We start from the raw sequence: 13,851 nt of genomic DNA on the forward strand, positions 1-13,851 counted from the left end.
CACAAAACAATACATTAACGATCGAGTTTTTAACCATGCAATGCAATGCAAGGAGAGAATCATCTGAACCATCAACCATCATTGTATTATTCTTCTAAATATTAATTCTAAATCATTTCGACATGTACTGTATTGTTTATTCCAGTGTGTCATACATTACTCATTGCATAAATCCATGTAAAATATCCACCCCGTGCCTATTTTCCAACGCATGTTTGCGTATGAAAATATAGCTGTATGGTGGCGAAAATATTCCACCAAGGCCGTGTGAACATTGAACGTTACACGTCGCAACGTTTTGTTGTTAATGGTAAGGAAGTACAATTCAAATGTATTTATTTTTAACGTTATGGTGCTCCTTGCATGCGATCGAGCACTGCGTCAACACAGTGATTACTCATCGCGGGAAAAGCGTGGAACAAGAAGGGTGCTTTTTCACGCAGTGAGCTTATCCACTGTGTCCAGCAGGCGTCGCCCGGTCAATGTCCATTTATGGTCAACGCGAGGTACTGCAGAAAATCACCTGACCGTACGCAACACTCTAACAACCGGGACGGGCCCACTCGCCCGTGCTTGATGATGTGGTGCCAGCCGAGTCGATCGATCACGCTTCGGAGTCCCTAATCCGCATCGGTCTCTTGTGCAACAGTGCCGGCCAAGGAGCCCAGCTCCCTAATAGGCATGTGCTAGCACTTGGCGGCGTGTGCTATCGATGTTCCGATTGGTTTAGGCCTCGGTCAGGCCACTCAGGATGGGAAGCCCTAGAAAAAGTGACTTACGACTAGATTTTGTTTGTTACACTTTGCCCTGAATCGGTTTATTTTTGCATAATGTCACTGTGCTCAAAGGCGATGGGAGAGTTGACAATGCAGTGGTAAAGCATTCGGATGACCCACCAAATGGAGTTGACCAAACGCCAGCTGTAATAATGTGGGTAACGTAGACAAGGAAGGAAGTGTATAGCTTTGATCGTTACCGAAAACAGAACTAGTGCGTACTTATGGTGATTTATCGATCGGTTGCGTTTGGTTAGTAAAGTTCGCTGATGCAATGGTTTTTCCATTGTTGTGTAAATTTTGTTATATCTGCGCGTTTAAAAATGTATCACAATTTAATTTACTCACACAAACATTAATTTGCTTTGCTTGCTCTTAGCTTGCAGCTAATCCGTCATTGTGTAATACGCAATAAAAGGGATAAAAGTACAAAATAAGTAAATTTTTAACATGTTATACATGTAACGTTCCTATTATATGCATTCCGTGTTACAGTAATTGAATGATTTCTTGTTGAGTTTCGCAAAACTTGTCGCCGATGGAACAAATAATAATACTTATTTTTTTAATAAAACAATTATTAATGTTAGGGAAGTTTAATAAGTTCCTGATGCGCTTATTTTATGTAGAATAAAAATGACAAATTAAATACATTATAGTGGTTATGCTTCGCTTACAAGAAATGTTGGACACAATTTATCACAAATGTCCAAACACGATGGCAAAGATAACTCACTCATCGCTTGTCTAAGTTAAATAACTGATAAAACAACGTACAATAACCTCGAACCATATCAGCTTTACTGGCAACTCCAATCCTAACCTACTTATAGCATGTTTACAAAATTCATCCAAAAAACTTCATGAAATTTTCTGGAAACCATTAGTAATGCAGATGACAGCTGCATCCAAAAATGAAACGCAAAATAAATGCTTGATCAACAAAAGAAAGAAACTGGTTCGATTAAATCGATAACCGTAGGCTTTTCGTTCGTTGAAAACAGAATTTGAAAAACTAACCAAAAATGAATAATAATCAAGAAAAATCGATTTTTTTTGAAAAAAAAATAGAAAAGCGCATTGATTGCGATCGTAAAGCACTACCACCGAAAAATCCGCCCGTTCGAATCGAGAAAGAGGCCACCCAAACGCAGTCAGTCAGTCAACGGTTTCTGCTGGTGTTTGTTTGTGGTGTGCAACCATCCGGAAGAAACGAACCTTTCCCCAGTTCAGTCAGCTGAGAGAAAATAAGTCAAACTTTCCTAACATGCTCGCGACCGATCACTCGAGAAGCTCGGATTACGGTGCTGCATAGGAAGATGGATGGAAAAACGAGTGTTGGTGTGTGAGTGTCTGTATGGGTAAATACCATCGTACCCCGAAATCGCGTGGCTAGATCGTGAAAAGTCAGCTGAGCGAAAAACAACGCACTAACCCCTCGATCGCCGCCATCTCCTACCAATGGTTGTCAAACTTCCAGTAAATGCTGAGGTCAATGGCACCAATGTGCTACCGGGGCAGCCATAAAAAATTCTTCAGCGTGGAAAAGCTATGATTCAGACCCGTGGTGGAGTCGTGGAAATGTGTATCCCCATCCATAACAGCAGCAGGTTACTTTGCTGTATTTCTTGCTCTCTACCTGTTTATCTTTCTTTGCAATGTTCATTTTTATTTTAGTTACTTGATTGTTTCAGTTAACGTTGAACGAAACCGTGCAATGCGATGCGATACACGTTAAAATCAATTAGGCCAATTTTTGTGTGGAATTCCCAAGTTTGGACAAAGTAGACAAAAAAAGCGCAACGTTGCATCAAATTGAATGTGTATATGGTATGGTGGTGATCGCGAAAAAGCTTTACCGAGATTATCGCTGGCAATCTCACTCAAATCACCCCACTGTACCGGGGAACACAATGACTGCATATAGATGCGCATTGCAAGTACAGAAGCAAAACGGAACATCAAAACTGTTCGACGTTTTTCTTTAAAGGGAGCTCACACAAGGGAAACAGATCGCTGGCACAAAGCAGCTACGAAAGAATAAATTATCTGCAATAATTGGGAAAAGGAAAATAGCATTGATCATCGTGCGGTGATCACAAGGAAACCAAAATAATAATATATTTTGTACTTCTAATCCTAATAAAAAAGTTACTGGGTAAGTGAATGTTAATATTCTTCAAAATGCGGCATAGGCAGCGTGCTACCGTTAACTTTTTATATATTGTAAGAAAGAGATTTAATTGAGAATTATAACTGAGGAAAATTACTAATATAAATTCTTGAAGAGTTTCATATGAGTGATGTTCAAGTAAGCTGCATTGTGTAAAAAGTAATATGATGATCTACATATTTTCACAAGTAAAATTACTACTTTTTCACTATAACAGCTAAATCCTAGATGTAGTGAGATTTTAGGGAGAACAATAATTATTTGTCCAAGAAGTGTAAATATTTTAAGAATCATTTTAAATTCAAATAACTTAAATCTTGACTTGTAATATTTTCTCTTTGCGAAATTGAGAAAACAGGATTAAAAGAATATTTGAATTTAAGATTTATGTTTTATGTTATGGGGAAAACGTATGAATCAACGACTTTTTTGTATGCCTTGGTTGGTTCATTTCCAGGCTAATTTTTAGCATGCAATCCTTCTGCTGATTGGTGATTGCTGAATGATCAAAAGTAATAATCTTTCATTTTTTTTTCACAAACTCAACCCAACAATGCAAAAGACAGACTCACTTGGCCAATACTTGATTCGGTGGGTCCCTTCGTCCACATCATATTAATCTGTCTGAGTAGAAAGTGAAAATGAAAAGTGTTGGATCATTGCACTCCACTATCATCTTCTACGATCATGGGTGGCATGCAAACCCACTAGACACTTCTAGCTAAGTGCATTCGAGGGCATCGGCATTAGGGACATCTAACTTCGCCTATAATATCAATCTACTCCTATAAAACCTACTTCTACTTTTTTCTATGTTAGCGTTTTTCTATTGTAACCTCATGTACTACGTACTGTAATATCTGTTGTGTTTGTAGATAAATATTCTCATAGGTGTCTAGTTAAAGTGCTTGAAAAAATTCCATAGGAGGATTGCAAAAAACCATAACAACAACATCAGATCGAGAAAAAAACATATGAAACAACAGGACGCCTAAAACCTACCTCAACAATAGCACCAACAATGTTAACAACAACAAAGTACACACATATGGTACGCAATCACTCTACGTTAAACAGAAGCCAGGAAAGCTTATTTCAATTAAACTTCGATTATTTGAAACGATAAATATTGAAACAGTTGAAACACAACCGAGGATTTTATATTCAACTGAGAACACCGTTTTACAAAAAAAATCCTATCCAAACTACTAGTATTCGTCTATCTTTCACACCGTATCTAGCTCAGGCCTTTGCTCCGTAAACAACTCTTTTTCACGCTTCGTATACTGCCACGTGAAACCGCACGAAAACAACTTTACTGTTTTTTTACTCTTCAACTTGTTTACACGTTTGTGGGAAGCAAATTATAAAGAATAAAACGTACAGGAACCCTTATCCACTTGTAACCCCATTCAGTCTCACCCTTTACAAAGGAAGTAACATCTTCCCTCAGACAAGGTGAGTCACGTTTTGCCGAAAATCAATGGTAACAAAAACAACTAAACCCAACTCCCAACGCCAAATACATTGGCAAACGGAACAAAAAAAACTAAGCGCCATGGTCAAACATCATGCCTGATCGATGTACACCAAACATGCAGTAACTTCCTGCTGCGCCATAGAATCTTGGTGAGATAATTCGCCCCCAGGCATGCACCATTGGTGAAGAATGTTTCTAGTTGAAGAAACAATACACAAAAATACACACATGATTGGTTCAAGCACACACTCAAAAACCTCCAAAAAATTTGGCGCCTTCGCATCCGTTTTAGGGTTACCTTTTCCGTATACAGCTGATTACGCGTGTGCCATGGTCCGGCCACGTGGAGATTCCGTGGGGGTGACAACATTGTAAACAAAAACAACCCCCTCGCTTGACTTCTGCCTCTCCACGGGAGCTCGGTTATTCCGTCCCGCTGGATCCGGTGCTAGATGAAACCGGTTTCGTTTTTCATCTTTGTGCGTGTATAACAAGTTAGGTTCTAATGTGTGTCAGTCTATTTTTAAATTTCATACACCTGAACGATTGTTGTGGGGGAGATAAGATATTGTCATTCGTGTTTTATTTTAAAGAAGATGTAAAAGATGTTTTCAAGATAAGATACAATCAATCTTAATGCTCTTATTTTGATAGTATAACAGTCACTTATGGATCAAAATGAAAATATAAAATAAAACATTTGTAATCAAAATGTTATTTTTTGTACAATATGTTACAGTTTTATTTTGTTTTATTTTCATATAGTTTTTAGCACTAAATTTGTTGTTTTTTTCTAGCTGTAGCTTCGTTGGTTTCTCATGCTTTATGGCGTTAAGCAGTCCGTCCGTTTGGAGTGTACTTAGCGTCTGATATACGAAACAATTGTTGATTGAAATTTTCTTGAAAAAAATCCAGAGGACTTGAGAGCTGTTTTGGGTACAAACGCTGGACGTTTTGTCACGATCCAACACCATGCTTGTGAATGTCGAGGACGATGGACAGTCACTATAGTTCGCTTATTGATTGATTTGCATTCACGGTGTACGATCTAATCATTACAATTATGATGTATGTCATGTTTTTCGACCTTGTCCACCATGTATACATAACTTATGCTACAATTTTAGTGATTGTTTATATTGGATACTCCAGATATGGCTTAATATTATCAGTATCGTTTATATAAGCTTACTTCTCGAAATAAAGAAATACAAGTGGTTTAAATTGCTTCATACGCGTCTTGCAATATCATACCACACTACCATGCATTTTATGTGTGACTAGAAAGTCTTAGCAAAGGTGTGAAAGCTAATAATAATTTATCACGTGTTTGGTCTTGAAATGTAACTCGAGCAACCTTCTCGAGGAAGAATATCCGGTACAGACCTGCATTCAATATATGTCCATAAAAGGAAAGCGATGAAAACAGGCGGCTTCTCATGCAATGCAGTTCTCTAACGTCTGTTATACAAAAGCGTGTGTATAATGAAACATCGTACCCCGAGAGCACACCCAAACGATTCAGTCCGCTATCGGCTTAGTTAGTGGCACGATGCACACACGAACCGCGCTTATGTCACCCCTGCACCACGTGAGTAACCCTGGCCAAGGTTCTACCAACCCTCTAATCGATCGCAACAGGTGATGTGTTTGTAGCAGCAGGGTAGCAACCTCCAGAACCTGTCTCCTAGCCACCGTTTACCTTTCCTAAACCTGACTGAATGTGCGTTCGGTGGCTTATCGGAACAGCGAAATGCATGTTATTTTTTAAATTTTATCACCATAACCAAATAATGGCCTCCGAAGGGAATCTGGCTTTGGAGGTTTATCAACATGCTAGTGCTAAAAAGATTGTCCAACCTTGCGAACTCGGAAGTAGATATATCTAAAGGGCCTGACGTGCTCTGAAAATTTGACCCGTTTTCAATCTACCACACTACGAGACGAATTTACGTGTTCAAGTTACGTTATTTCGGAGATCTACAGGACTCACCCTGACCTCAAGCCTCAACAAAGAAGAGCAGCTGAAAGACGTTGTACTGTTGTCCTTTCTCTTGAAATACACCACCACGTCACGGGGACCTGGAGAATGGGAAATTTACAACCTTGCCTAACAATTCACAATGGCGCCTGATGTGTGACACCTTAGAGAAAGACCTTTGCGCGAAGACCTGTCGGCGAATGTGCAGTGTTTGCGCACCATTTGATTTACGATGGGCAATAAAATGACTCACCTCCAGCACACGATGTTCTCCCTGTGTGCGAAAATGATAGTGAACGTTAAGCTCACTTGCCACCGTGAAAGGGGTGGATGAGATGTATGAGGCGGTTGCCATTGGAGATCTATGTCAAGGGGGTGCATCGTACAGGACACCCCTTTCTTTTCTGGTACGGGAGAACCGTGTGTGTATTATCCAGCAGCAACCAGGAGTAAATCATACCAAACAAGGGAAAGGACGTGATCATACTCATTCATAGATGAAGGATGCTTCTAACATAGAAAGAAACACGTGCACTTGCTTACGGGAATGACCATGGCATTGACCGAGTGAGATCAGATCAGAATGGAAATGCGGGAAAACCCACGCTACACCCCGACACGCTCGCTGACCAACACCTGTCAGAAACAATTAGTGTCGGCTTTGTTCGAAGTAGAACTGCATTGAAAATAAATTACATACCGCAGACAAGAGGACTCATACAGAGTGTGTATTGTATTGTACAATGATTTGAGAAAAAGCATGTTCAGTATGTGAAATTTATTACAGTTTGAATATTAATTCCTTTCTAATCGCCAGGACAAACTCACTTATTATATGTTTTTGACTTCTTTTACGTACAGCACATGTTTTCGTATTTTTTAACAATAATCGAGGCTTCATCTAACTGTGTGAGAAACCTCACGAAACCAGTCGTGCGAGATTGTTTCTTTCGCAAAATCTTTCCGGATTCCTTTTAATACGTGTAACGCGCGCGATGATCAGTTAGCTACTGTGTATTCATTTGTCCTTAAGTTCATTTACATCGAGTTCATTTCCTAATCCTAATAGTTCATTAATCATTGCCCTCGATCGGTTGTCATAATTACTTCTCTAGTGCAGTTTTTAGCTAAGGTCTATATTGCATGTAAATATCCGTGAAATATTTCAACTTAATTTTAATTAATTCAGATAAATCTCAACATTCCGGCCACCAAAGAAAGTATTTCTTTAACTAATCTACGAAGTTCAATATTGGCTTATCTATAATGATTACATGCAATTCACTGTTCTAAACCTATCATGTGTGATCTCATGCCAAGTGAAGTGTATGTGTATGTGTATGTGTATGACACTTGTTTTGTTTATGACATTTGATCGAAACCGAATGATCCCTCGTGGCTACTTATCTTCAAAAAGATTTGGATTCGGAAGAATAGCTAATCTAGCTGCTGCACGTACTATTTCCTTTCCTGCACCTGTTCTCAAAGTGACAACTCGAACCGTATTATCTCTCCCTGGGTGTAATTTCGTTATTCTGCCCATTGGCCATAAGGTAGGTGGTGTGTTGTCTTCCTTGATAATAACTAGTTGTCCCTCTTTCAGATCTACCGGTTTTGATGAAATATGCTTTGCACGGGCCTGTAGCTGTTGCAAATATTCTGGGTACCACCGTGCCCATATACACTGAAGGTGTTTTTGAACGAGCTCGTATTCTTTCAACCGATTTGACGGAGTGTTCGTACAATCAACCTGTGGTGGTGCTAACATGTTTGACCCTACTAAGAAATGACCCGGTGTCAACGGCTCCATATCAGTGGGCTCGCTGGTTAACGGAACTAATGGTCGAGAATTAAGACATTGCTCAACCTGGGCCAACAATGTCAACCAGCCTTCTTGGGTGAGGCTCGCCGTTCCAATCGTCCGTATAATGTGATGTTTTGCGGACCGTACCGCAGCCTCCCACAGTCCACCGAAATGAGGCGCCCGTGGCGGAATGAACTTCCACCGGATTTCGTTGATCGCGCACCAATTGAAAATTTCCGCCCGTTCCGTGTTCCTGCACTTCAGCATCTGGTACAGACGATGCAGCTCGTGTGCAGCCCCCTTAAATGTAGTCGCGTTGTCGGAGTGAATTTCCGTAACCAGACCTCTGCGAGCGATGAATCTTCGGAGTGCGGCTAAAAATGCAAAAGTGGTTAGATCGTTGACCAATTCTATGTGCACCGCTCTCGTCGAAAAGCATACGAAGATCGCGATGTATGCTTTGGTTGCGCTTCGATTGCGGATAGCTGACTTGATCATTACGGGTCCGCAATAATCAACCCCGCACACTGCAAACGGCCTTGTCGGTGACACTCTAGATGTAGGCAAATCGGCGGCAGCTTGTCTCACCAACGAAGGTTTACTCTTAAAACATCTGTGGCATCGATGAAAAATTGACTTCACTAAACTGCGGCCTCCGATTATCCAAAATCGCTGGCGAAGTGAAGCTAGCAAAAGTTGCGGTCCAGCATGCAACAGTTTGCGATGATACCAGCAAACCAGTAATGATGCGAGCGGGTGTTTCGACGATAGCACAATCGGATGTTTCGTGGCGTCTGTAATCTGCGCGTTTCGAAGCCGGCCACCAACACGCAAGATTCCATCATGATCAACGAAAGGTGACAACCATTTTAGCCGTGAGTGTCGTGGTATCTCGTTACCACTCCTTATCGCATGAAGCTCCTCCGGAAACGAATCTTGTTGCGCAAGTTTACACAAGCAAATCTCAGCGCGATGTAGTTCATCCTTGGATAGTGCTGAGATCAATGCGATAAGTTCTGCAACTGTTGTATTTTTTCTGCTAACTGCTGTTACCGAAGATACGCTATCCTTTAAGCATCGAAGATAGCGCAAGGCGTAGGCCGTCGTTCGAAGAAGTTTCAGGTAGCCAGAAAACCGTGCGAAATATTTGCTGCCAAAATCGTTCGTTGTAGATGTTGCAGCAACCAATTGTGTAGCTCTCTCCTCGTCATTGCAAACGATTTCTTCTGTGGTAGGGTTATGTGGCCAATCTGCCTCCTTGCTACTTAACCAATGTGGCCCATGCCACCAGCGATGAGAAGATAGTAGCTTGTCTGGAAGCAGCCCACGAGATATATCATCTGCTGGATTGTCCACCCCAGGAACGTGTCTCCAGCATTTGATCCGAGTTTCCTGTTGGATCTGTGCCACTCTGTTGGCGACAAATGGCTTCCAGCGACGTGGCGGTGACTTCAGCCAATATAACACCGTCATCGAATCAGTCCAACAGAAGATGATGATGGGAGTGTTGAGTGACGTACTGATTCTCTTAACCAATTGTATGGCCAATCGTGCAGCGCAGAGCTCGAGTCTGGCGATCGAGTGAGTGTTAGTTAGCGAAACAACCTTTGACTTTGCGATCAACAGGTTCACAGAAATCCCGTGATGATTTTCTGCTCGGAAATAGCAACATGCTCCGTATGCTGCTTGAGAAGCATCCGCGAAGACATGCAATTGAGTGGTAGTTGCATTCGGAAGCGATATGAACCGTGGAATGTGCAACTCACGAAGAGAATGTAGCGATGAGTGAAACCTGTTCCACTCTTGTTGAAGATGCAATGGTAGCTCACTGTCCCAACCCAGTGCAACACCATTTTCCTTAAGCGACCACAACTGCTGCATAAATAGTTTGGCAATAACTATCGTTGGGCCGAGTACTCCGAGGATGTCGAATATTTTAGCGATATACGATAAAACCAAGCGCTTTGTTAACACTGATGCAGAAGGCGGTAGTTCGATGCGAAACCGAATAACGTCTGCTGCTGGCTCCCAGATCAATCCCAAAGTGGACACAAATTGCGATTTGTTCCATTCATGGCATGTTTGCAATGCCAAATCCTCCTGAGGGATCCCGTGAAGCGCCTTAGGATTGTTCGATGCCCACTTTTTCAGCGCGAATCCAGCTGACTGCAACATGGATGAGATTTGTTTCTGCATCTCGATCGCGTCTGATATTTCATCTGTCCCCGTCAACAGATCATCAACGTAGAAATCTCGAAGCACCGGAACGACTGCTCGAGGATACTGTTCCTGATGATCGTATGCAGTTTGCTTCAATGTCCGTGTGGCTAAGAATGGCGCAGATGCGGTACCATACGTTACGGTTTGTAACTCGTAGGTTGCTATTGGTTCTGACGGATCCTTTCTGTACCGGATTCGAAGAAAGTTTTTATCTGCAGGGTGATGTCGGATTTGACGGTACATCTTTTCAACGTCAGCTGTGAGCGCAATAGCATGTGACCGAAATCGAAGCATAATAGTGTACAGATCTTGCTGAACGACAGGTCCAACCAGCAGGGAATCGTTTAAGGAATAACCTGACGTCGTCTTACACGAAGCATCGAATACTACACGAACCTTTGTCGATGTGCTGGATTCTTTTACAACAGCATGGTGCGGTAGGTAGTAATGTGGACATGATTCATCAATTGGCTCCTCGAGCCTTATCATGTGTCCCAAATGTTCATACTCTCGCATGAATGACGAATATGCTTCCCTCATTTCAGGATTAGCCTTCAGTCGCCGTTCTACCGCTAGCAAACGACGATCTGCTATCTGCCTTGAGGCTCCTAAAATGATATTGGGATTAGACTTGTGTGGCAAGCTAACGACATACCTTCCTGAACCATCCCGAGTTGTATTAGCGATGAAATGATTTTCACAGATGTCTTCTTCCACAGATAGAGCGGGTTCATCGGAGATGGTTTCGCTCTCCCAGAAACGTGTCATGATTGCCTCCAAAGGACATTCGCTCGTTGCAACATGACATACACGTGGAGCTGGTGATGACTGCACTGTATTTCCGGAAACAGCCCATCCAAATCGGGTCTCCACTAGCCACGGCTTGCCTGCGCCCAATGATCGCTTACGTCCAGTATGAACCTCCCAGAATGGATCACTGCCGATGATGAGATCCACCTTACCAGGAACGTGATAAGTGGGATCAGCGAGGGTCACGTTCGGCATATTCCATGAAGAAACGTCTACCGGTTTGGTAGGAATGGCTGCGATTGGTGTGTCAAGGATGAAAAACTCCATCGGTGTGGTGAAGTGTAGGTCCTTAGATCTAACACTAGCGGTGATTGAACCTTTCACCTGCTGCCTTGCTGACCCGATGCCAGTAACGCACACATTCACCTTCGTACGAGGGGTGAGGAGTTTCTGAGCCAATGATTCCGATATAAAGTTTAACATCGATCCCGAATCAAGAAGCGCTCTAGCCTCGTGCTTAATTCCATAATCGTCTACGATGTAAACCATTGCCGTCTCGAGAAACACCATTTCATCGTCGGATTGAGCCGCCAGAGTAACTTTCGGTTGAACAGTTACGGATGAATGCGAAGCGTGATGAAGTAGGCTATGATGACGTTCACGGCATGATCGGCACGAGTAGTCTGATCTACAAGATTTCACTTGGTGTGAGCTGCTGAGACAGTTCCAACATAGACCCTTTGTTTTGACGATGTCACGTCGTTGTTGTATCTCCTTGTTGATGAATTCCGGACAATTGCGTAGTAGATGAGGTTCCGGACACTGCAACGGACATCTCTGTAGTTGTGGTGAAGTAGACATGGATGCGTTCTTCTGCATTGCAGCTGCGCTCGTGATCGACTTCCGTGATGCAGGAAGACGATGTGCGCCGGCCACCTTGGTCGGTGCAATCTTTGCGCATGCAAAGCTCTTACTCGATTTCAATATTTGAACACGATCCTGCAGGAATTCAATCAGCTCATTGTACTTATCCCTTTTAAACTGCACGGAGTGTTTTTCCCACGCTAAGATGGTTTCGTTGTCCATCTTCATTAGAAGCATGTTGGACAGAGGTGTGTCCCACGAATCGACTGGTTCTTGTAGTTTCACCAATCCATTCACATGCCGCGTGAATTCATCCACCAACGATGTCAAACCGTCGACACTTTCTGCTTCTATTCCCGGAAGGAAATGAAGCTTCCGCCAATAATCGCGAATCAGCATCCGTGTATTGTCGTAACGCTTAAGAAGTGACGCCCACGTCACAGCGTAGTTCTCGGTAGTCAAAGCCACATGTTCAAAGGGCACCGCTGCGTCGCCCTTCAACGAAGAAAGCAAATATTGTAATTTTGCAATGTGTGGTAAGTCGGGTGAAGCGTCGATCATAGCGACAAAACGATCGCGGAATGACAACCACTTTGTTGAATCCCCATCGAACGTCGGCAGTTCGATTTTTGGCAACCGAAGATTGGGTGCGTTTGGCCGTCCAAACGCAAGCGTTGAATTTGCCAAAAGAGTGGATTCGTTTAGCGGGTTGGCGTCCTTCCGTTGGTTCTCTCTGAGAAATGATTTCAGCCGCCGGCACCGTTCTTCCATATCGATCCTGTCGTTGATACAGGATTGTATCGCCTCACTGCTGTCGTCGCATTCCTCCAGTTTCGCCACTGCGGTGAAAAACTCCTGCTTGTACTGCTCCAGCCCCTCCAAAGCCTCCGGAATTTGGCTTGCATCGTCGCTGCTGAACGCCTGTGTAAACCGCTCCAGCGATTTAATGTTCTCCAACGCGATTAGTTTTTGATGCTGGGCAGTTTTGATCTTTTTGTCCATTTTAGTCACTTTCACTGACTGATGATTCATGAAAAATAACTACGACCGAAAAGGACCGAAAAACACGATGACACAAATTTGAACGATGGCGCAATTTCGACCGTTGCCCTTTCCGTAGGGCGAATGAACTTTCACGCGCGAATTCGGAATGGCGCGTAAGATGATTTGCACCTTGCTCGTGATGCGGAGCGTACCGAATATACTGATGCTCTTGATGCAGAGCGAAGAAAGAAACAATTCACACACTAATCCGTATCTATCCGGTTCGAAGGACCAAAAATGTGAGAAACCTCACGAAACCAGTCGTGCGAGATTGTTTCTTTCGCAAAATCTTTCCGGATTCCTTTTAATACGTGTAACGCGCGCGATGATCAGTTAGCTACTGTGTATTCATTTGTCCTTAAGTTCATTTACATCGAGTTCATTTCCTAATCCTAATAGTTCATTAATCATTGCCCTCGATCGGTTGTCATAATTACTTCTCTAGTGCAGTTTTTAGCTAAGGTCTATATTGCATGTAAATATCCGTGAAATATTTCAACTTAATTTTAATTAATTCAGATAAATCTCAACATTATATCGTCAAAATGCCATACCTAATTGCATAACTTCTGGATTAGTTTGAGGCTAAGACAGATTGCCAAAACCTTCGTCCATCTTTAGACACCGGTTTGCCTACTTCCTGCTTCCATCAAGCGCTCGAAAACTCGCTCTCTGATGCGTAAGTTCAAGGCAAAACGATGCGAATGAACGATTTATGCTAAAAAATATCTTTCCCACTTTTCCGGCCACCCACAGCTG

General features: G+C 42.5%; 1 protein-coding gene across 1 annotated transcript; it reads right to left on the reverse strand.

The window, feature by feature from the left end:
• Nucleotides 1-6,357: 6,357 nt before the first annotated feature.
• Nucleotides 6,358-13,621, reverse strand: LOC125767520 (uncharacterized). Its single transcript, XM_049434160.1, has 2 exons — nt 8,154-13,621; nt 6,358-6,365 (listed from the first exon to the last, which is right to left on the reverse strand). The coding sequence occupies exons 1-2, from the start codon at nt 13,078-13,080 to the stop codon at nt 6,358-6,360; spliced, it is 4,935 nt and encodes a 1,644-aa protein (XP_049290117.1). The 5' UTR covers nt 13,081-13,621.
• Nucleotides 13,622-13,851: the final 230 nt, after the last annotated feature.

This window comes from Anopheles funestus, chromosome 3RL (assembly GCF_943734845.2).
Source record: "Anopheles funestus chromosome 3RL, idAnoFuneDA-416_04, whole genome shotgun sequence".
Taxonomy (NCBI): Eukaryota; Metazoa; Arthropoda; class Insecta; order Diptera; family Culicidae; genus Anopheles; species Anopheles funestus.